General features: G+C 44.3%; 2 protein-coding genes across 3 annotated transcripts; one reads left to right on the top strand and one right to left on the bottom strand.

Annotated features, from left to right (window-relative positions):
• The first annotated feature begins 5,851 nt into the window (after positions 1–5,851).
• On the top strand, positions 5,852–12,924 carry znf710a (zinc finger protein 710a). 2 transcript variants are annotated; one of them, XM_047595768.1, is made up of 5 exons: positions 5,852–5,973; positions 8,034–9,554; positions 10,280–10,471; positions 10,568–10,742; positions 11,087–12,924. In XM_047595768.1, exons 1-5 carry the CDS (start codon positions 5,929–5,931, stop codon positions 11,254–11,256), a joined length of 2,103 nt encoding a protein of 700 aa, XP_047451724.1. In that variant the 5' UTR covers positions 5,852–5,928; the 3' UTR covers positions 11,257–12,924. The 2 variants fall into 2 exon arrangements, with proteins under 2 accessions (XP_047451724.1, XP_047451725.1); XM_047595769.1 differs by having other exon boundaries at positions 8,034–9,524.
• A 45-nt stretch (positions 12,925–12,969) lies between these two features.
• Positions 12,970–22,977, bottom strand: idh2 (isocitrate dehydrogenase (NADP(+)) 2). The gene is made up of 11 exons (XM_047595770.1): positions 22,781–22,977; positions 18,443–18,534; positions 17,852–18,017; positions 17,030–17,190; positions 16,762–16,905; positions 15,950–16,086; positions 15,613–15,764; positions 15,390–15,502; positions 15,046–15,143; positions 14,865–14,957; positions 12,970–13,381 (listed from the first exon to the last, which is right to left on the bottom strand). Exons 1-11 carry the CDS (start codon positions 22,893–22,895, stop codon positions 13,297–13,299), a joined length of 1,356 nt encoding a protein of 451 aa, XP_047451726.1. The 5' UTR covers positions 22,896–22,977; the 3' UTR covers positions 12,970–13,296.
• Positions 22,978–24,209: the final 1,232 nt, after the last annotated feature.

A 24,209-nucleotide genomic window follows, 5' to 3' on the forward strand; every position in this document is an offset into this window, starting at 1 on the left:
GTGTTAATAGGCTTCTGTGGTTCATTGTGGGCCTCACCTTGAGTAAATCTGGGGCCATTTCACTATGTAGGACACTTGCAAGATGGTCAAAAAACCTGCATCCCGCCGCCGCCCCCCCTCCTCTCCTCCTCCCTCCTCCTTCCATACGTGAATCTGCACAACGATTGCCGCACCGCCGGAGAAAATACAGGGAGACTGTATAGTGTATTTTATAAGCATACTTTTCCGTGAATCACATAGCGGGAGGAGACTTCAGAGCGACTAAAATAGGATAAAGTACCTCGGTAAAATTCCTCTCCCACCTTACTGCAATGAAAAACTGCATTCCTGATAAGAAGATATGAGTTCTCCGTGGTCCTACATTGTGTTTGCTGACTTATTGAATGAACTTGAGGTGCATGTTGAATTCTGTACTGTTGACTATCCTCCTCCCATTGAATAAATGCAATGCGCCCATACATTAGGATTCATATTTGTATATCTATATAGAGTTACAGACAGACAGAGGGTTTTTATTCTGTGGTTTTTGAGTCTCTTGTGGCTATCCCTCCTTCTCCCTTCCCCCTCTCTGTTTTTCTCTCCTCTCTGTCTTTCTCTTTCGTCCTCTGTCTCTGTTTCTCTCACTCACTCCCCCTCCCTCCCCTCCCTCCCTCCCCTCCCTCTTTCTCTTGATCTCTCTCTCCTCGTCTCTCTTGCTCTCTCATGCCCCCCTCTTTTCCTCGCTCTCTTATGCTCTCTCTCTCTCTCTCCCTTCTCTTTCTCTCTTTCCTTCCATAGCTCTCTGTCTCACTCCCTCGCCCCCCTCTCTGTTCCTTTTATATCCTCCTTGCTGAATGCTCTTCTCCTCTCCTCCCTCAACTCTGTCTTTTCTCCTTTATATTCAGTCTTTTTTTTTTCAAGCTCTCCCCACACTCCTTTCTCCAATGTTGTCTCCAAGCAGAGCTATTTCATTGCTAATATTCTGTCTTTCCATTTAGTACCCCCGCCACAAAATGGGGAGAGTAATCTTTTATTTAGGGTTTTTTTTTCTTTTCTTCTTGCTCTGGCCATCTCTGCATCCTGTCTTTGCAGTTTGCGTAAGAACAATTTGTTGAGTGAATTTAAGACGTGATTTTGTTTAATTTTTTTTTTTTTTGTGCAAATGTGGAAAACATCCATTTCGAATCAGAAATGCACCATGTGCTGCAGATTCTTGTTTGTCCAATTGCTGGAAGTTGCAAGCGATTCACCTCTCGTCTACCTCGTCTGATCATGTATGCCTCACGTTTAAAGTTGCTCTGAGCGAGGCAATGCTGATAAAGGATTTTCTTTTCTTTCCTTTTTCTTTTTGTTGTCATTCCTATTCTGCGTCCTCCTGTCAGTGCGTCCACTCTGTTCTTCCTGACCTTAATGGAAGAAGCTGGAGGCATGCAACTAGGGTGTGGCCGCTTTTATACAGTTTTGCTATATTCCATCTGCATCGCTTAGATTCAAGCTGTGTGATTGTCTGTTCTTTGCTTATGAAAAAAAAAAAGCCTGCTGTGCTTTTTTTTTTGGTGAAAGCTTAATTACAGCAGCTAATCATGCTTGAGACTTACTATTATATCAGCATGCAGAGCAGAGGTGAGACTGATCCAGCTCTGGAAAAAAACACACACACACACACACACAAAAAAAACACAGGAGGTGTGTGGGCTTGCAGCCTCAGACACGGGTCTGAGAGGAATGGTCGGCTCAAAAAAAAAAAAAAAAAAACGTCAACATCAGTCCAATAACTCAAAGTTCAAAACCCAGAGCAAACCGATTTCTCTCCTCTCTTTCTCTTGCTTTTCTGATCATTAGAAAATCCTCACCTGCAACAGTGTAGCTAGAACATCCCCGCACACAAACCTGCACGGCTCCCGGTTCGCCTGACAGCGAGAGGATGTTGAATTATAGCCATCAAGCCAAGCGCAGGGTCTCACACAGAAAGTCAGAGCGAACTCTGGCTCGTACGCAGCCTGTCACTGGGCTGGATGAAGAAACAACACTAGCCACGTTTACATGCAGACATGCTTTTTTTTTTTTCTCATTCCGGTTTCACGTCAGCTGCTCACACGTGAGGCGATATGTTTTCCGATCCGACGTTCACATGTACCTCTGCTTTTAATCGGAACGGCCGTTTTACAGACGTGTGACATGCGCCGATCGATGAAAAACATCTTGAGACTGATCAAAGATGGAGGTCTCTCGCCTAATTAGCAGCAGTTGCTATTAAAGCAACAGCTTGATTCGGAAACTCTGTGGGGTCACATCCACTTTTGCTGTTGCGTTAGCCTCATAAACCTCTTCAAGGTTTCCTGGCGTTTCCGAATTTGTTCCACGCTTCAGTCTGTCCCAGCTTCAGTGGATTTTTCGACGGGCCTTTTTAAACAGTTCGATGTTTCTGTTTTTTCTGCCGTCAAATCGTGCGATAATGTCTAGTTCTTTCAGAGCCGCTGACCAGTTTAGGAAACGTCACTCGAACGTCGCTTACGTCAAAAGACAGCAAACGTGCAGACAGAACGGGGCCTGATTTCATTCCGATTTACACGATTTTGGATCGGGTTGGGAAAAGGAATATGTGAAACTGAATGAAATTTCATTCAGTCTGGGCCCATTTGTTCCGATTGAGGTGTTTGGGCTCCTACGCCGACTCTAAACGGAATATTTGGCTCCATGTAAACCCAGCTACTGACAACGTGAGCTCACCAACACAAGGAGTGGTGGGGTGTACACATATATATACATTAGAGAGACTAACTTGTTATGGGTGATACAGCCGAGTGTCTCCAGCACGTTTCCATTTGCATTCGACAGAATGTGCACACCCGTTTGTTTTAACAGAAAAAAAAAGGAGAAGAAAGAGAACAGGGAGTAGTCGTCAATGAGGCCTCTGCGGTCGTGTGATTCATTGAGATTTTCTCAGGGGTAAAACAGACAGCTGATATCTGAATCTGTTGCACCCCCCCCCACACCACCACCACCACCACCACCTCTTCTCTTTCTCCTCCCTCACACTCTCTATCACTCTGACTTGTGCTCTTTTCCTCGTTGGGAGTAAAAAAAAAAAAGAAAGAAAGAAGATCTAACTTTGACCTATATCACAGAGAGGATGTGCCACCGCACTGCACGGTTGTCGTCCTGTAGATAAACAAGGCTGAACGAACGGGGGCCGGGTCGGGAAATGGACAAGAAGTCGCTGGTAAAAGTAAGTCAAACGGACACCGGTGTCAGAAGTGCGTTGTTTCAGGGTTGTGGAGAACTGGAAGCATGTTTGTGTGTGTGTGTGTGTGTGTGTGTGTGCTTGCTCGTCCCTGATCTTAGACATCAGACAAACGCGCACAAACACACATCTGAAATCCCAGTTGTGGCTTAGTACACTTGAGACCGGGCCAGCGTCTTGCTTCCTCCCGCTGTCTATATGCACATAAGAACCTGTGGAAATCCAAGAACTGAATGAAATGTTACGCTCATTACCAGCGTAGCCTTTCCCCACACTATTAGTTTCCCACACATGCAAATGCGCGCGAGCGGACGAGCGAGCCGGTTTTGCCGTTACGAAGATGCAGGCCTGGAAAGGAGCCAGTGTATTTCTTCCCCAAACTTTTGTTGTCTGTGTCTTTTTCATTTTCCCCATAGGCTAGTTCTGTGTTGTTTTATGTACGTGTCCCTTGTTGTTTCTTCCATGTGGTTTCTTTGTCTTTCAGCCTCTTATCTCTTTGTTTCTTCCCTTGCTCTCCTTCTATTTTCTCTCTCCCTCGACTTCCTGCTATCTCTCCCCCTCACTCACACCCTCACTCAATCTCTTTCTCTTTCTCTCCCCCCCCCCGTCCCTCCCTCCCTCCTCCCTCCCTCCCTCGCGCTCACTCTCATTCCCTATCTCTCCCTCCTCCTCCTCCTCCCTCCCCCCTCCTCCTTTCTCTCTATCTTTCTCATTCTCGCAGCACTCCCAGCTGCTGATGATTGATCAAGGTTTTCAAGGTTTGCCCTTTCCTGTTATTTAGTAGGAAATGTTTATGCACAGTCCCTCAGTCTTACAGCCACAACTGGCATGTGTCCACGCAGTGTTTGTCGCCTGCACCTCTACACAAGCAGACGCACTTTTTTCCCCCCCTATTTTTTTATTAGTATTAGTATTAGTATTAGTATTTCTCCGGTGTTTACTAGTGAAGGTACGGTGGGCTCTGTCAGAGCAGGATACCTGTCTAATTATCAGGATCATCTACTTAAGCTCACAACCTGTACTTAGCCCGCAGGTACTCTCTGCCGCACTGTTTCTCAACACAGCCTGAAAGAAATCTGGAAGTTCAATAGTTAATGTCTTCCCTTGCTGTTTTTCCTTTTCCTCACTCTCTCCGTCTCTCTATCTCCTTTCCTCTCTCCATTCCCTTTGCTCTCACCCCCCCTCCACCACCACCACCTCACCACCACCTCCTCTCCTTCATTCTGCACCCCCCCGCCCCCACCCCCTCCTTCCTCCCTCCACCACCTCCTTTCTCTTTTCTCTTGCTGATGGACTCTTCTTTTTTATTTTCACACTCCACCATCCCCCCTTTTTTTTCTTCTCTCCTTTTCTCTCTCCTTCTTTCCTCCAGCGCACCCCCCCACCACCACCACCCCTACCCCTCCACCCCACACACACACACACACTTCTTCTCTTTCACTGCATTTTCTTTCAACCCTCCTTCTATCTCTCTTCCCATCCCCAACCCCCCTCCCCTCCTCCTCCTCCTCCAACACCACCACCACCAACCCCCTCCATTTCTTTTCTCTCCCTCTTTTATTCTTTCTCTTTCTTTTGCCACATCCTTTCTTATGCCCCTGCCCCCTCCCCTCCCCTCCAGTTCTCCTTTCCCTTCTTCCTCCTTTTTGCTGCATTCTCTTCTTCCCTCCCCCACCCCAGCTCTCTTTCCTCTCTCCCTTTTTCTTTCTGTCTCTTTCACCCCCCCTCCCCTCCAACAACCACCCCCCTCCTCCTCTCTTCCTCCACTCAGCTTCACTCCCCCTCCCTCCGCTTCTTTCTTCCTTATTCTTTCTCCCCCACGCCTGTCTCCCTCCCTCCCTCCCTCCCTAACTGCTTTTCTCTCCTTTCTTTCTCCTTCTCTTTTCTTTTGTCACTCTTTATTTTTCTTGTGAATTTCTCAGACAGTATACTTCAGGCTGTCTCAATAGTTAATTAGTTTGAATCTGGAAATAATGGCAGCAAACTACACGCTCGCCGGAAAGTTAAAATTTTACCGTTTTCTCAGACATTATCTGTCTGACTGTTCAGCCACTGACAGACGCACCTCCGCCCTGAGAGAGCGTGCTGCGAGAGTGTGTACCGTATGTGTGCGTACACACACACACACACAAACATATACACACACACATGTATATATAAAGACACGTTTGTGCGTATTGACATATATCCGTCCACGTGCACAGAGAGGAACTGCTGATTAGATTTTAATAATTGTTTGAGCACATGCACGTGAAAGAAGAAGAAGAAGAAGAAGAAGGAGGAAAAAAAAAGGAAATGCAAAGTATGAAGTGCGATCAAGAAAAGATAGAGCTCGTGCCTCTGTGCGCCTTAAAGAGAAATGTGTGTTGAAGGGTCATGCTGAATTGTATGTAGTGAGAAAGGGAGATAAGATGTGTGTGTGTGTGTGTGTGTGTGTGTGTTTGTAAGAGAAAAGAGGAGAGAAAGAGAAGTGAGATGGGAAGGAGAGGGTGGGAGGAAGAGAAAGAAATGGGGTGATGCTGTGTGTGTGTGATGGGGTGGAGGGCTGGTGGTGGTGGTGGTGGTGGTGGTGGTGGAGGGGGGGCAGGCACAGTCAGTTCTGATAACAGCAACAGTAGGAGGAGGATGAGCCGTGGGACCGCCCCACTCTCCCACAGATATAAATAGGAGGTGGATTTTTTTACTCCACTCATTTCTCCTGAAGGATGAGATCCCTGAAACACCTTAAACATCACTCCAGGAACAATGTGGTGAGTTTGTGAGCGACAGAGACAGAAGGATGTGTGGTGGGGGGAGGAGGGGGAGGGGAGGGGTGGTGGGGGGTATGGGGGGGGGTGAGGGTTACTTGTTTTGCAGTTTGTTAGTGGGCTATTTTGCACTGTTGTCCGCGTGCGCGCCTGAGGGGGAGGCAAGATTACTTTTTCACATTCATACGAGTGCTGCAGTGGGAACATCTTTACAAAGAGGGACAGTTGTGTTTCTTTCTTTCTTTATTTCCTTCTTTCTTTTCTCTCTCGGCTGCACGTTTTTTTTTTTTTTTTCCGCCTCTGCTCTGATTGTTTGTCCTTAGGTGTCTTTCAGTTGAAACTTTAAATGTGAAAGTACGGACTCTCGCAATTATTACCCTACCTTCTCCGTCTACTTGTCATTTGTCTTTTTCTCTTTCATTTTGTCAGCCTTTCATTTTGCTGTGCTTTTTCTTCTCTCTACAGCTCCCCCCCCCCTTACCTCCCTCCCTCCCTCCTTCCCCTCTTTCTCTCTCACTCACTCTGTCTTTCTGTCTCTCTCCGAGTCACCCCCCCCGCACACCCCCTCCCTCTCCTTTTCCTTTCTCTCTTCCCTCCTCTCACATGCTCACTCAATCTCTCGTTCCCCTTCCCTCCCCTCCCCTCCCTCTCCTCCCCTCTTTCTTTATCTTTCAGCCCCTCCATCTCATTTCTCTCTCTCCCTCCCTCCCTCCCTCCACTCCTCCCCCGCCCACAGCTCTTTCTCCTTCTCTCCATACCTCCCTCCCTCTCTTTTCTCTCACTCACACACACACACACACACACACACACACACACACACACACACACACACACACATGCTTTCAAATACACACCCAGTCTCTTTCCTTTTCTTTCTCACAAACACACAGTCTGTCTCTGTCTGACTACTTTAAAAGCAGTAATTATAAATGACGTGGTTATCAGGGCATCCAGGTCTACTCCCCTCTCCCCATACACACACACACACACACACCAACACACAATAACACACACCTTTATTCTCGTTCTCTATCCGCTCTTCCTGTCTTCCTCTCCCTCTCTCCATCCCCTCCTTTCTTTTCTCTGAGTATTGTGTCAGGAAAGGGAGCAGCTCTTTCTTACATGGCAGAGTGAAGACTGTCTGAAAGGAAACCAGGGGTCAGAGCTTCTCTCTGTGCATTTTCCTTCCGATCAGATCCACGCTGAGAAATAACCTGAAACCAGCGGCTGTGCTCACTTCTCCTTTACCACAGAGGGACTGTTCGGTCGCACCACAATTTCCTCTCCATAGTTTCGCTGTTCCGCTTTCACAGGCGGCGGGGTAAACATGTGCATGTGGGTCTGAAACATTTCCGAGCCATACAATTATGTTAGCGACTCTTTCGCACAGGTCTGGAATACAGAATGAGCTCGAAGCTCAATCGAATGTCTGTTATGGATATGAGGCCGCCCGCCGGCATAGATCATCACGTTAAGGAAGCCCAGTGTGGCAGGCATTATAAAGTTAGCCACGGTGAGAGAGTATAGAGCCGAGGCGCTTTGGTCCCCGTGAATGGGACGGACAGCCTCAGTGATGAGCCCACTTTAGTCAGCCAGGCTGTCCCAGGACCCCACAGGAAGTGCCGAGGACAGTCCACGGAAGTCAACTTCCTGGCTGGACCTGCATCCCTTGTTGTGTTCTTTATTATTCTAAAGCCTGCGAAGGAAGGAAGTGGGGTGCTAACACAGATCTGACTTATCTCCTCAATCTAATGTTCAGCGGATTCGGAGCGAAGACACAAGGCGTAGCCTGAACGTGACTTTCACAGAGTAAATCTGAAGGAAAAAAAAAACATTATCTTAACGCCGTCCTGCAGTCCAGATAAAGAAGACTATTTTTTTCCCCCACAACAATTTCGCTGCTATGAAAACACACAACATTGTGACACTTCAATGGGGAAATGAGGTTGTGTGAGGAAGCATTGTGTAAGGCAGGTTTTGTAACAACGGAATAATTTAAAGCAGAAACGTGTGAACTTGCTTTTCTGACTCCAGGTGTATTGCTTGTTTGTGTTTTCCTCCAGGAGGAGGAGACTGGCCGCTTGGTGCGGACCTACCCAAAGATGACTGAGGGTCAAGTGGATGTGGGCACGCAGACGGAGCCTGTGGTGGTGCTATCTTTGGCTCAGGCTGCCGTTCTTGGCCTCATCTCCCAGAATGAAATATTCGGGGCCACCATTGCTCCTAATGGCTTTTACACAGGCGAGCCAAGAGAGTGTCCCCCGCCTCCACCCGAGTCAATGGAGTATGAGTATGCTGATCAGCTGATAGGGGCCAACGGGGACTACCTGGCAGAGCCTGCTGGGGAGCCGGAGCCCCAGCCCCACTGCAGCGAGAGGAGACGGCCCGGCCCCCGTGGGAGGACCAAGAGGCCCAGGAGTGATGGAGAATTAGAGGGTCATCCGCACAAACTGCCCGGCCCACAGGCCCAGATTAAAGGTGAAAGACTTGAGTCTGATACTCCTCCTTCGTGCATTCACATGAACAGCAGGCGCAGTCCTGGCAAGTCAGACGATCCAGTCACCCACGTAGGCTCCCTGAAAGAGGAGCAGGCATGTGGAAACTGTCCCTCATGCGTGAGCGACACATCCAAACCAAAAACAGATGGACAGCCAGAACAGGAACAAGAAGAAAGCTCTGGTAGAGGCAGAGAGAGGAAGGAAGAGGAGCTGGTGGTGGAGGAAGAAGAAGAGGAAGCGCTAAACCTCAAGACCGGCGGAGAGACGGGCAGCCCCATGGAGAACCGTTACTATGATTCCAACGAGGTGGCCTACGAGTCCGCTGACATGGCGATGCCAGGAGAGTATGAGGAGAACGGTCAGGCCATGCTGTGGTCGGACCCAGAGGGACTCGCCAGACGAATGCAGATCGACCGGCTGGACATCAACGTCCAGATTGACGAGTCTTACTGCGTGGATGTGGGAGAGGGTCTGAAGCGCTGGAAGTGCCGCATGTGCGAGAAGTCCTACACATCCAAATATAACCTCGTCACTCACATCCTGGGCCACAACGGAATCAAGCCGCATGAGTGTCTACACTGTGGGAAGCTGTTCAAGCAGCCGAGCCACCTCCAGACTCACCTGCTCACCCACCAGGGAACCCGGCCGCACAAGTGCACCGTCTGCGAGAAGGCCTTCACGCAGACCAGCCACCTGAAGAGGCACATGCTGCAGCATTCGGACGTCAAGCCCTACAGCTGCCGCTTCTGCGGCCGCGGCTTCGCCTACCCCAGCGAGCTGAGGACCCACGAGAACAAACACGAGAACGGCCAGTGCCACGTCTGCACCCAGTGCGGCCTCGAGTTTCCGACCTATGCGCACCTGAAGCGCCACCTGACCAGCCACCAGGGACCCACCACGTACCAGTGCACGGAGTGCCACAAGTCCTTCGCCTACCGGAGCCAGCTGCAGAACCACCTGATGAAACACCAGAACGTGCGGCCTTATGTTTGCCCTGAGTGCGGCATGGAGTTTGTCCAGATCCACCACCTCCGACAACACGCTCTCACTCACAAGGTACTGGCAGCGCACGACCTCGCACTTAAGGTACTGAAACCCAGTGATGTGGCTTCGTCTACCAATTTGCTTAGTTAAAAACAAAAGCTTTAGTAGGAAAGCCTTGCAACACCACTAAACCTTTATTTAAAATAGGAAAAAATACATGTTATAAATAAATAAATAGATATTGAAGGAATTCAGAGGTAAAAGGGGAAGTATTTTGGTTTCTTTGACTCACAACCTGCTGTATGGATAAATAGGGGTATATGGCACACGTGCATCACTGCCTTTTCTGCAAAACCAGTTGCTTTGTAAACATTGCCTTCAAAGGCCTTGAGATTTTTTTGTGCAGCTCAACCCCCCACTTCGTGTTTTGTGCCATCCGCAAAGCTACTTCCCTTTGTGTCTGATGAATCACTGGTCTTTCTCTCCATTTCTTTATAAAGTCTCTTTTATCCACGACATATGCTTGGTTGAATATGAAAATGAACGTAAAATTAATATGGAGACTAAAAAAAAAAAAAACATTTTTTTTTGGACCTTTCTCTTGGTCCCTCAACACTTGAGTGTTTCTGGGGTTGCGGGGCAGGGGAGTGGTATTTTAATCTAAATGACTAGGTTCAAAAGCCTGAGTGGAAAAGGCTCAAACACAAGCGCACATGCGAGCTGCTTGTGTGTTTCCTCGCTATTTTTCCTCTAAACCATATATTTAGCCAAATTAATTAAAAGGCTCAAACAGTTTTTCTTTTTTTTTTTTGTTTTTGTTTCCCCAGGGCATGAAAGAATTCAAGTGTGACGTCTGCTCCCGAGAGTTCACGCTGTCTGCCAACCTGAAGAGACACATGTTGATCCACGCCAGCGTGAGGCCCTTCCAATGCCACGTCTGCTTCAAGACCTTCGTCCAGAAGCAGACCCTGAAAACCCACATGATTGTCCACCTGCCGGTCAAGCCTTTCAAATGCAAGGTGGGTAGAGCAAGCGGAGTCCTCTTTAAAGAGAACTGGATCCCGCTGTGGCGGCGCGGAGAGCGCGGCACTGACTATTGCGCTCTCGTCTCTCAGGTGTGCGGAAAGTCTTTCAACAGAATGTACAACCTGCTCGGCCACATGCACCTCCACGCCGGCAGCAAGCCCTTCAAGTGCCCTTACTGCACCAGCAAGTTCAACCTGAAGGGCAACCTCAGCCGACACATGAAGGTTAAACACGGCATCATGGATGCCTCAATAGATGGACACGGTGAGTTGACTTCATCTGTTGTCTCTGCGATTACACCCTCACACAATCAGAGTGTTACTTCTTCTCGCTTCTCAGTCCGTCCTCAGTGCACTTTGCTTCTGCGTGTACTGTAACAGTGGCCAAGCATTTTGATGTTTCCGTCACTCCCTGCGTGTGTGTTTAGTAAATATAGCAGCGCCTGGATTAGACATGCCTGTCTCTATCAGTGGAGGCTGATAATGAGGAGGGGCAAACCGCTGGCTGTCCTCAATGTGCCCGTACGCCTTCGAGACGGGCTCTGTGTGCGAGCGTGTTACCGAGAATACAAAACGGAATCATATTTGTGTGTTTCCTTCCCTCTCCAGAACCACCCCAAGAGGCGGAAGGCCAGGAGGACTACGAAGAGGAGAGCTTCGAGTTTAGCGAGCGAGAAAACCGCGCTAACAACAACAACACACCAGACATTGCTAAACTATCACAACTGGAGTATTACAGCACCTATGGGAAGGGCGCAGGGCGCTTCAGCACTGCATGAATTATTAAAATGACCCCATATTGAATAGAAGTGTGAACTAATGAAAACAATTCTTTTCATTTGTTTATTTAGTTTTTTTTTTTTTTCCTTTTGCTGTTAAAGGCATAGCGCTGTTGTTCCTCTTCCAAGGACACAGAGAAGCCCAGCAAACTGCACATCAAAATGCACTGGAACCAATGCTAAAACCTCTAATTTTGTCTGAGTATTTTTCATCTCTTTTACATTGAAAATTTCCGAGATGTGTTTGAGAAAAAGGGGACAGTCTGAAATGAGAGCATTTAGGTTTAAAAGAACAATATATATATAAATATATTGATATATGAATATAGAAATAGAAATTTGTATATGTTGTCAGTTGCTGAACAACAAGAACATCATTTGAGCCCAATTTTAAAAGCACATCCTTTGCCACTACGAGCAGAAACGCAGATATTAAATGTTAAAGTGCACACACTCACTCAGACAATCCCGGTCTCTCTCAGTCTGTTGGGGTAAAACCAATGTGAAGGGTTCAAGAAGGCAACAAGTGTTACTGTTCATTTCACTTGCCAAAGCTAATCGAGTCGCAGAGGTTAACGATTCATTTTGATAAAATTAATTTGAGGTCTATGTCTTGTTGTATATTATTGTACAGAATGTATCGGCCCTCTTGTACGCTGGCCGGTACTGTGATCAGTGCGTTGCACTGAGGACCACTGTGTCTACTTTTTACATTTCTGCATTAACGAGCATCGCCCTGTATTGATCTCTCGTCCATGAATGTAACTGTTTCTGTGGAATGTTTTAAGACGCTAAAAGAAAACTAAAACATACCTTTTTTGTTTTTTTAAATGGTTGGACCCCGTTTACCAAAGAATTGGATCAAATCTCGCACCTACGGGAGCCGTCAGTCTCTTTCCCTGGCTGTTGTGTCGAGCTGGGACATTGGATTTCTTGGGGTCCAATCGGAGACCTCATGAAATTACATTCAGGTTCCCCTCCCAACCATCTGTAGATCTCTTCAAAAGATTACCACAGAGGACAGACTGTGGTGCAGCATCTCTTTTTCAACAAACCTCACCATTTTCCCCTCATTCCAGCCTTCCCATGACGGGGCTGCAGCATTTTTGCAAAAGCAGTGTACACTCTGCATTTGTATTGGTGCCGTCTTTTTTTTTATTATTTTTTATCTCCCGTTTATTTTCCATGGATGAATCTCAACAAGAATTGTCCAAAAAAAAAAAAAAAAAAAAACTCGGACAGAAATATTAAGTGCCCCGGTGTGTCTGCAAGAGCATGCCATCCATCATGCTGTACACTGGTCTCAAGTGATGAACGACAACCTCCCAACATGTGACAGGGCCATGGACCTTGTGGAAAATGATTTGGAAATGCTCAATATATTCAGTTTCCCCAGTGCTTAGCTTTTCAAACTCGTAACCTGCAAACAAGGTATCCGTTTGCGATGTTGATATAGTGCATTTCAAATAAAAACTGCTCATTTTTGTGAGTTTCTCAGCTTCTGCCTTCACTCCCGTCACTATTTCAGTGGCGACAGAAGGGGAAGGTGTTCAGCTTAAATGGCTTTCTGTATTAGACATTAGTGTGGAGATGATGTGGATAGAATTGTATGTACAATGTTGTGTACCAGACAATACTGTAAAATAATAAATTTATTTACCTTTAAAACGGTTTTCATTCGTTGTCCAAAAAACACACGTAACGCCATAAAAATAATGGGTCAAACGAGATTTATTGGCGAATATGTTTGACACAGGCTTCAGTCTTGCCCAAGGCATTACACAGTATTGAATACAGTACTTCACATTACAAAAATAAAACCTTGCAAATACAGGACAGATAGCTACGGGGGCATCAGGTGGAAGGGTCATCTCTCAACCATTTAATAACCTAACCACTAAAATATCCTATAGACGGTACTTTCATTTTCCTTCTGATGAAATGCAAGTGGATTTATTGACCTTTTTTAAGTTAAAAATGAGGTACAAAACAGAAGAGTGACGCTGCCATCTCCAGGCTAACTATAGTCTTTCAAGTCCTTCACTTGCCGAGGGCCTTATCCAGGTTTGTCTTGATGGCGTCGAGGAAGTCTGTGGTGTTGACGTAATGCTCGTTCAGCTTGACACTGAAGAGGAAAGACAGGGAAGAGGAGATGAGAAAAACCACGAGCACACAAACAAGACCACAGAACCGCAAACACCAATAATAATCATTTGTAATGTTAATGCCATATTGCTCAACATTAGAATGGGCAATAAAAGCTACATAAACATTTAATAAATGACGAGTTAGTATTTAAAAAGAGATTTATTATTTTAAACATTGGTTGTTTTCAGAAAACGGTGCCTAACATAACAACAACTTTTCGTGGACATATTATATAGTTTAAAATAAGAAGGTATGATGTGTCCACCAGATAACAGATGTGCTACTTATGCTAAAACATGCTGAAAGCATGGCGTAAACAACATGGCACATACCTCCAACATGGCTACATGATCATGTTTAGAAAAGTTCATTAGTACCTTATCTACAGGGGCAAACCTGCAACATATGTGCAGCGTGTTGCTCCATCATTCGTGGTCATTAGAAAATCAGCAAAGTTCGAGTTTAGTTAAAACGCACTTTCATTGCGTCCTTTAAAATCTCCTGGATCCACATTTGAAAACTCTTCATGCTTTCTGCCAAACTTCATTAAAATATTTAATGTTTCCCAATAATCTGCTGAGAGACCAACAGGAACGAAAACACTGCTTGTTTACAGAGCTTGTGGGAGCATGTTTACAGCAAAGTTTTAAGTAGCCCAGCAAACTTGTATTAAACACCGTCAGGTCAGAATCACAGAGAAAATAGTACGATGTCTGATGTCAGCGTTGGTGGTTTGATCAAAACAAATGTTTCTGTTGAAAGTTAAAGTAAGTGAATCTGACAAGTGAATCTATTCATTTTCTGAGTTTAAGCCATTTTAGGCTTAATGTCCCAAAACATAAAAATGCTCCATGAACTAAATGGATACGTCAAATTAGAACGGCAACTAATGGGTTTTGTGTGATTGATTAATCTGAAGATTGTGTCTTCAAATTGTTTGGTTTATAAAGTACGAGCCAACAGGAGAAAATGGATGTGACAAGTTTCCAGAACTCAAGATGACATCTGTCATTTTGTGTATTAATTTTTTTTTCTAATGACTATCAACATTTTTCTTATTCCCCCCAATAAACGTTCAAGCAGGAAACATGCATCCATAAGCTCATACATTTTTTATCCTACATATTTTAGTTGTGACGTCCCATAGATGAGACTCAACCTTTCCCTACCCCCTCAGAGGCCTCCCAAGTAAAACATGTTGATTATGTAACTACGTAGTGCACCCCAAGACATTTCAGTTTGTGATTTGATGCACTGTCGATTAAGACTACGCCTTTATGAACACGCTGCACAATGCCGTGGGTAAAAATGCTGTGAAGAATATTAAGCCTGTAGCTGAATCAATAAAGAACTCAGGCTGAACTCTGGATACTCTGAACTCTTTCTACTACCCTCTGATAAAATGCATACTGAGCGTATATCATTTTCAACACCACCATTGTAAACGAAAATAAACTTACTTGGACAAGCCGTGGATGCAGCCTGCGAGGTCCTTGGTCATGGTGCCACTCTCAACAGTGTCGACACACACTCTCTCCAGAGTCTGGGCAAACCTGAAAACACCCAAAAAAACATTTATTAAAAACAGGCCGTGTTTCTTGTAAGATCAGTACGTTTTTTGAAGCGCTATGCCTCTCTTACTTGATGAGGTCGGGGTTGCCGTCAAGTTTGCCTCGATGCTCCAGGCCTCTGGTCCAGGCGAAAATGCTGGCAATGGGGTTGGTGCTGGTTGGTCTTCCCTGAAAGCAGAGTCGAAGGAGAATGTTTCATTATTAGACAAGCACTCATTTGTAATCATCGTGTGCAGCAGCTATTTAACACCTGCTGTATTCATTTTCCACCACACGATGGCAGTAGAGCACCAGTGACTACACCAGTGTTTCCAAGATGATAATCTGGCTGCACACATTTTCCGTTTCTTCACCCAGCTGAAATGTTTTCCCAATACAGAGCCACGGGACTGACAGAGACGGATGGTTCCTTACCTTCTGGTGCTCGCGATAGTGCCTGGTGACAGTGCCGTGGGCTGCCTCAGCCTCAATAGTCTTGCCGTCGGGACACACAAGAACTGATGTCATCAGTCCCAATGAACCGAAGCCTAAAACAAGAAATCCTACTTTAGTGGGATGCACTCTGATATACTCCAGTGTTTTAAAGCAGCATCGTTTCCAAAGAAGAGGCAGGAGCATTGTTATTCAAATATCTCACCCTGAGCAAGAATATCAGACTGAACATCTCCATCATAGTTCTTGCAAGCCCACACAAAGGCTCCAGAAGACTTCAGCACCTGGGCGACCATGTCGTCAATAAGCCTGTGCTCGTACCAGATCTTCAGTTTGTCGAACTCTGGCTTGTAATGCCTGCAGGGTACACAAACATCATGATAAATAAAAGCTTCTTTGTGTTTTTATGTCACTCTACAACATGAAAAGGAAGAGATAATTAAATGGTTGCAATGTTGTGCCAAACACTAATACTATTACTGTGTTCAATTTGAGAAAAAACATAGTTGGAAAAACACCGCAAACACAAAGGAGACACTCACTTTTCAAAGATATCCTGGAAGATGTCTTTGAATCTGCCGTCATAGGCTTTGAGAATGGTGTTCTTTGTGCTCATGTACAGGGGCCACTTCTTGCCGATGGCGTACTGGAAGCAGCTGTGTGCAAAGCCTGTAATAGACTGATGAAGGGGGAGGAAAAAAAGAAAAACAGCTCATGACTGCTAAAGGTTTTATCAGTAGTACAGAGGTTAACAACCTTCCCCTTTACACACTGAAAGTCATCTACTCTGACCTCTGATGTTGTTAAATCAAACAGACCAGTGCTGGTGAAGGCAAACAGTAGCAAAGCGGGTTGAAACGAGGTTAGTTTACTACACTGGCTCTACCGACAACACACCTTAGACACAGGGGACGGTCTGGTTTGTGTAAGCAGGGAAGTATACAATCCAAACTTTAGTTAATGTCATGTTGTAGTAATATGAGACATAATGGTCTAAATGAGCCAGATTTTGTAGAGAGAGAAATATGAGAACAGTGTAAAAGGTAGTTTCTTTTTCGTTTTCATTCTTATCCACGCGGTCATGGTATTTAATATGGTCCTTTAATATGAATACGGGAACTGGATTTTTCCACCGTTATAAATATTCAGTGGAGGAAAAAACACTCTGCAAACACAATTCCTAAACTTCCTTTAGTAGGAATGAAGTGGCTCAAAAGCCTCCATTAGAACTGAGAGACAGGCAATTGTTTCCCCCTTTTGTCTTTTCTGGTTGTTTGTTGACAGGAGCAAAAACACAAATTGTTGCCTGTCCCACTCTTCAAAAGAAGAAAGAGAAAAGAAGGGATTTACTCACCTCATCTGTGTTGTACATGCCCATTCCACAGCCACCAGCAGGAAAATCATAAACCTCCCACTCTTTCTTTGCGCTGCCATCAGCAGGTGAGAAGATTATCTTGAATTTGCCGGGCTGGTTGACAACAAAGTCTGTTGCTCTATACTGTAGAAGAAACACGAGGGGGTTTCATTAGCTTTGATAGTTTAATATCAATCTCATTAGCTCACAAGCTTAAAGAAACATCACAGTAAACTGAATGGCTACACTTTCTTTCTACGGGACTCACCTGATCACCGAAGGCATGTCTGCCAATAGTGATGGGCTGGGTCCAGCCTGGAACGAGCCTGGGAATGTTCTTGCAGATGATTGGCTCACGGAAGACGGTGCCGCCGAGGATGTTCCTGATGGTTCCGTTGGGGCTTTTCCACATCTTCTTCAGTTTAAACTCTACAGATAAAAACAAAGATGTCACACTGAGATGGAGAAATACATCAGACACACAATCAGCATAATTATATTTATGTGCACTGCCAGCTATTGCCAAAACTAGTGCCAATTAACGTTGTTTTCCCCCCAAACACAGGTGCATTAATAAACCATTAAACTTCTGCCACCACTTGTGTTTGAATTTTAAATACTGTAAATTAAAATGCAAATAGGTACACAAAGTGAAATGAGAGAAGTTTGACATTTGATCTTGTGCGGTCTCTTTCTAAAGCAGCAGACTTCTTATTGTAAACTCATCATTCTTTTGCCTTAATAAACATTGTAAGACAACATATTGTAATTAATGTTGCTTCCCATTTTTCTGATGTCAGTTGCAATCTCAAGTAGCGCCCAACAAACACTTTTCACTCGACATCGTTCTACTTCATCATTCAACTCCCACTTTCCAAGGACCTTTTAAATTGGGTGCATTGAATGGTAAACACTTTATATTTCACTTGCAGTGAGCCTTAAATTCTCATATAATTTTAATTAATTTTTATAATTACTTGATGAAAAAAGACAAGAGAAGCATATAACAACAATGTCATCTACCTACCTACCTACCTATCTAAAACATTCTGTCAATAAGCTATAATATAGTAGCAGGATTGTTAAAGACCTTCCACTCTGGCCTCGTCAGGGGTGATGGTGGCACACTTCACCGCCACGTGGTACTTCTTAGTTGCGTGGGCAGAGTCGATGGTGACCTGATCGTCAGTCTGGTCGCGGTATGGCAGACCCAGGTCATAATACTTCAGCTCAACATCAACATTGGACAGGATGAGCTAAAGAACCAGAAAAAAAACGCAAAGCAAGAATTAGCATCTTCCACTCACACCCAGCTACAGCAGTATCCATCCATCTAAAAGCCTTTGATGCAGTGTGCTATTGCATTATCTGAAACGTTAACAGGGAAATAAAAGTCATCATCAGTTGCCAGAAAACACTGAGCCACTGAACACTGCAGTTTTCTTCCTAGGCCAACAACATCTGCTCTCTACGGACACAATCAGCCAGTGGCTGAATGAAACATTAGTCCCTCCCAGACGTCATACATGCATAATCCTCCACATCATCCTTCCCACACATCCACGTGTCAGTCCTTGTATAAAAATAGACTAGTCAGACAGAATGGGGTTTCCTTTCCCTGAGACGCACACCAGCACTTTTACTCCTTCAACCTTATTTTTTTCCCCCCTTATTTTATCACCTTCTCTTTGATGAACTCCCAGATGATCCTGGTCATCTCATCTCCGTCCATCTCCACCACTGGCTGGGCCACTTTGATGCGTTTGTCGGCATCTGTCGATCACATAAACAAAAGCAAAATGAATGAGACCACTGAGCAGCAATGAGCAGAGGGAAAATATTGATCGGGATAAACAGTCAACATGTTGACCACAGCATTTCACAGCCCAGGGTAAGTAGTCTGATCAACAGTCTGCAGAACAGAGACTTTAAGTTTACTCTCAATATGGCAAAAAAAACAAACAAACATTTTGACCAACAACTTCAGCTTTACTAAGAAAAGTATTACAGTAAAATACCAACGATGTGCCAACTCCAGTTATTTATCTTTTTAATTGTGAATATTTTAACCTCGTTTAGTTAAAGATACAGTGCATTACATGCAACTCCCCCTGCTGGTAAAGGCAGTGATTACACAAACACAGTCGACCTGTGCATATAAAGTTCACCTACAGTCTCTGCAGAGTTCAACTTTTACGCAGAGCCTCCAAAATCTCCATTTTTATTTCATTCTTCACAGAAATAGTTACATTTGTAATTCTCATCTCTTTGTCACAGGATCACACACATTCATAGAGCATTAAGCTGAACCGCTCTACACAGGACCACATCCATTTATTCAACATGTCAAAATCTTTTTTCTAGTGTCAACATATTTTTTTTCTCTCCGTTGTTTTGCTTTATAGCAGAGCAGCCAAAATCTGTTGTTGCGACTCATCAACAAACTTATGTGAGCACTGAACAATGAGACACAAGTTACAAAAACTACACAATTTAACGTTAATGTGTAGGTGAAACTCAAAATACTACCAATTAAAAGTCTACAATTATATCTTTGCCAAGTACGTATTTCGGCTTTGCCTTTTTTTTATAGCCCATGTTTTACTTCAATAACTGTAATTACAGGATATAAAGTTTCTCAGTGCATTATCTCATGCTTTGTAGGAACAACCAATTCTCTTTGTATACGCTTCAAACTTAAATGACAAACCAAGTGGTAAACACCGACTATTTAAGATGGTCTTTTTAACTTCTTTATTTCCCCATCCGGATCAGCTCGGATTAGTATCCTTAATCATATCTGCTCTCAGTCTGCTCAGTGTGTGAGAGTGCTGCCAGCAGGAGCATTTCGGAGAATAGGAAAGTATTGGGGGAGGTGCAGGGGATCAAGTGACTCTCCAATTTCCCAGCCAAGTCCCCTACTGCTACCGAAGCCTTCCCAGAGCAATGCAAGCAAACATGTCCGGGAGTCAAAGGGACATGTTATGCAACCGCACTCAACGAATAAGACAATATAGATGAATTTTACAAGAAAAAAAAGGAAACGACTAAAATCTGTGTGAACACATGTGGCCTGGCAGGGATTGTGAAGACATGGCTGCACCTGCTATGTGCTTGTCCTGAATCATGACTGCTGACCACAGATATACAGCGGCCATGTACTGAAAATAACCTCACAGGAAAGGACAGTTGTGACCTTTCTGCAACAATTGTGTTACGCAATATCATAAAGCAGGCAAGGCAAGTTTGTGTTTCTCAATATTTTACGTGAATTATTGTGACTGGCATCATATATTTCTTAAATTACTAAGCTGTAACCACTTCGGCACTGCTGATGGACTTTTACCATAGCTCATAACGCAATAAATGCAACCACAGTAAATATGACTATAGATTACAGCACACAGCAGTGAAATAGCCAGGACTGTTGAGCTGTTTGTGAAGTTTCACACATTAACTTGAATATTGTGGGGGTACAATGAGTTGGTTGGACTAACAAGCAATCTGAAGATCTAATGATTTCATAAGTCAAAATATTAATATAAAGACAGCAATCGTTGTATGGTCATCACAACATAGCGACAGGACATAACAATCTAAATACGTGCGCATGTCATCAGCTATTCTAAATCAATAACCAACCCAGATTACCGTCATAATTATTATTAACCTCATGAGATGGTGAACTGGATTTTTATGAATTTTATAATAGACTTTGTCCTTTGCTTCCCGCTCGTGGGACCGTAAAGGCCGAGCTGCAGAGCATCATGGGTATGTTATTAACAGCTACCACCTGGCATGGTTTTCAACTCCTCTAACCTAAATCTGATAAAACTGGATTCTGCCATCGTGAAGCGGGGGGGGGAGCAGAGCAGGAATGAGTTGAGCCGGTTATGTAACTATGGCGCGTATCAACAAACGGGCTCTGAAGGGCGAGCTGAAACAAAGTCATGTGGGTCCGTCTGCCACATCATGAGCACATGCACCGAGGGCCGGTCGGCAAGATTTGCTCCTCCACTTGTAACTCGAGACAATGTCAGTCATTAGTACAAATACTTGTCTTGAGCCTTTGCACAAGGACACAGGTTGTTTTTCTTCCTGATTGGATTAATCTCCATTCAGAATGATGATCAAAAGATGAGAATATCAATAATGAATTGTTCAAATGTTTCGATACCATTCTCAATGCACAATCTGAGGTTAGGAGCAAACATTTTAACATGCAAACGTTTCTTAAAGAAACAACAAAGGGAAACTTGTGCGTTAATCCATTATACTTTTCATTGTTTTAATAATCTGGCCTAGCCTGCACTGCCAACTTTGAGTACTTTGCAGTTTAAATACACTCTCTTTAGCACATGGTACTTGCAACAAATTTTAAACTTTAGCCTTAGAGCTCGACATTAACATTAAGTCGAATCAGTCAAAGTCAAGCAATTATGTGACTCAACAAGAAAACTGGAAAATCTATGGATTATGTGTCCTCTCTGGTTAATTTTTGACATACGCACACACACACACACACCTCAGTGTTAATCCTACACCGAGGAAAGGCATCCACAAGGTAAACAAAAGTCTAAGCTGCAGACTCGACCGCAGACTTAAAGGGTCACCTAGTGAACAGGTCAGACCACATACTAAAAGGAAACCATGGGGAACGCAAGTCATTAAAGTTGTCGAGTGTCGAGCGCACTAAACTTTATTGTCGTGAAATCAACGTAATTACGTGCTGGCCAATTTAACAAGCACTGTGAAATTTAAAAAGATGAAACGCAATGTTACTTGTGACTGCAATAAAACGAAAGCAGTGAACATAGTCAATCTTCTACTTTTACTGCACTGCATTACACGTTTATCCAATTTCAGTTACCCAAAGTATTTTCCACCCAACTTTAAAGCGTAGCATGGCTCAAAGTGGCTTCAACAGGTTAAAGTGTCGACTGTCATGGTTGGTGAATTCCATTACAGTGACCAAATGGCACGTTGATTCAATTCTTTATAGCCCCAGTGCCCTTCAATTGACCCCTTGCACTTTAAAACACAGCCTGGTTGTTCCCACGCAATTACAGCAGCAATTAATCTGTAGCTCTAATTGCTGCCATAGGAAGTTAAGTTTGAACCCTGCACTAAACCACAACAAAAACAACACATTCACCAGGCTGCTTCTGATATGTTAACAACCACCTAGGGTTTACCAGACTGAAATGCTGGGGTCAGGACTGGTACAAATGTGCAGCCCTGAGCAGCGGTCTGGATCTGACCCAGATGGGAATCATCATGTAGGACAGAAGGAGCCCTGGCAGCCATTGCTCTTCATAGCGGAGTCTCGTATGCAGAGCCTGACCTTGGGGAAAGTTTCCCCAAGTCACAGTGTCACCAATAACACGACGGGTGAAGCTGAGAAGTTTGTATTTGGCCTCGGTTTGCACTACAGTGCAATTTCCGCTAAGACAGCGAGAAAAAAAAAACGGAAGAACCGCTTAATTCATCCGCTGCCAGATTTTGAACATTACTCCTCGATGCGATCCGTCTTTCTAGATATATTGCTTTTTGATCCTAATTTTACGACGTTTAATTAATTTTGCAGCCACGTATCCTCACATGGCCATTTATTGTTACCTAAAGTTTGGATGGGGGGGGGGGGGGGGGGGACAAAGACGGCTCTCCCCGGCTCAGGGGGTCTCGGCCCCCGGTCTACGTCGACGCTAAGACTCCCATCCTTATCCAAACAAGCCACGTATCAGCCATCTAAACACTGGGAGGTCGCTGGAGCATCGTTGCACTAAACCTTCATATAAAATAAAATAAAATAATTAAAGCTATTGGCAGCATCCTCGTTAGCAGCATGCTAGCAGGTCCGCGCTAGCTCGACGCAGACGGTTGATTTCTGCTTTCTGGTTTGATGCTAACGTTAGCTCACTAGCTCACTTTAGATTTAAAACCGGGCAACGGGAGCAGCTAGTTAACGGTCTACATGAAGATGCTGAGAATGACCCGGGTTAACCCTCTCTCCACTCACAGTTTCTTTGTTGCAAAGTCTGGCAATTTGCAGCCGTCCCAAGCACCGCGGGGTTTCTGGAGAAAGCAGCGCAAGACCGCGACAGAGAGCTGAGGACTTTCAGATATCCAGCCATATCTCCCCTGGCCCGATTCACTTTGCGGTTAACACTCGACGAAACTCAGAGCAAAGAGGGGGCTAAATGCTCTCCGGCTCGCGGCAATATAGTCCAGCTGCAGCACCGCCCTTCTTCCCCTCCCCGGCGGGACACGCTGGGCTCTACGTCAGAGCCACACAGACACGAGAGGAGGGATCCACACCACGAAATAAAATAAATAAAATAACCCTAAAAAGAGGTCAACCTCCACACAGGCTCTTTTTATAGTCTGGAAAACTACAAAGTCTACACTGCTGACTATCAAGCAGATCATCAGTCCTCTGCAGGGAGACTCTTGATGACTATCAGTTCATTTTGTTGTATGTTAATATTATTATTATTATTATCTGGAATAATAATTAACCGATTTCCAGCTCTTTGGTTGGTGTTTGTTGTGTTTATGTCTTCATTTTGGTCTGTGTTTAATTATTTATTTATGTTCAAAATAAAAAGACAAAGACAATCAAGATTTCATAGACTGGGACTTGCACTAATTGGCACTTTATGTACATTATTTACATTTTCTCTGTGCATGTTGTTTCTTTTATCAAGGGGGTTCGTATTTTTCACAAGTCTCATCTCATCTTCTACTACCACTTATCGTAACGAGGGTGGCGGGGGTTATTTTTCACAAGTGTTTTGTTTAAATGTCTTATATGTGTGCATTTTAAGGAGTCTGCAAAATTCTGTTACGTTCTCATAATGACATAAAGACTCCTGATTCTTGAAATCATTAGATAGACTGGTGTCTAGTTCTGTACTTAAACCCCTTCAAGACTGTTACAATGTTTAGTTTATGCTGAAATAATAATATCAAAAAAAAAAGTATGATCAGTTTGGAGGATGTAGATTGTGTTGCTGTTAAACTGAATAAAACTCAAAAATGTTCCCGTTATTTAGAAACTTATGTTGTTTCAACAGTTCACTGGTACTACAAACCACAGCCTCCAAAATTAAAACACAGCTGAAACAACAATTGTTTTTGGTTGAATATCACAACCTTCATGAAGCAAATATTTAGTGCAGGACGTGTTGATTAGATTGCATTAATTTGCACAAGTGTACCTAATGAATTGTGTATAACACTCCACTATGACACGTATGAAATCTGACAGTGTCTCAGTGCTCATGAAAATATTTTTATGGTTGTTCCCAAAACCTGATATTAGGCAACTTAAGAGCTCACTCCAGTGATTTAGCGTCGCACTTTATAAAAACAGACTGGATCCAGTAATGTAACCTGGTTATCCTGTTATCTGACAAATAAATGACCACATCTTTTGAACTCTTTGA

The sequence above is a fragment of the Mugil cephalus genome, chromosome 10 (assembly GCF_022458985.1).
Source record: "Mugil cephalus isolate CIBA_MC_2020 chromosome 10, CIBA_Mcephalus_1.1, whole genome shotgun sequence".
Taxonomy (NCBI): Eukaryota; Metazoa; Chordata; class Actinopteri; order Mugiliformes; family Mugilidae; genus Mugil; species Mugil cephalus.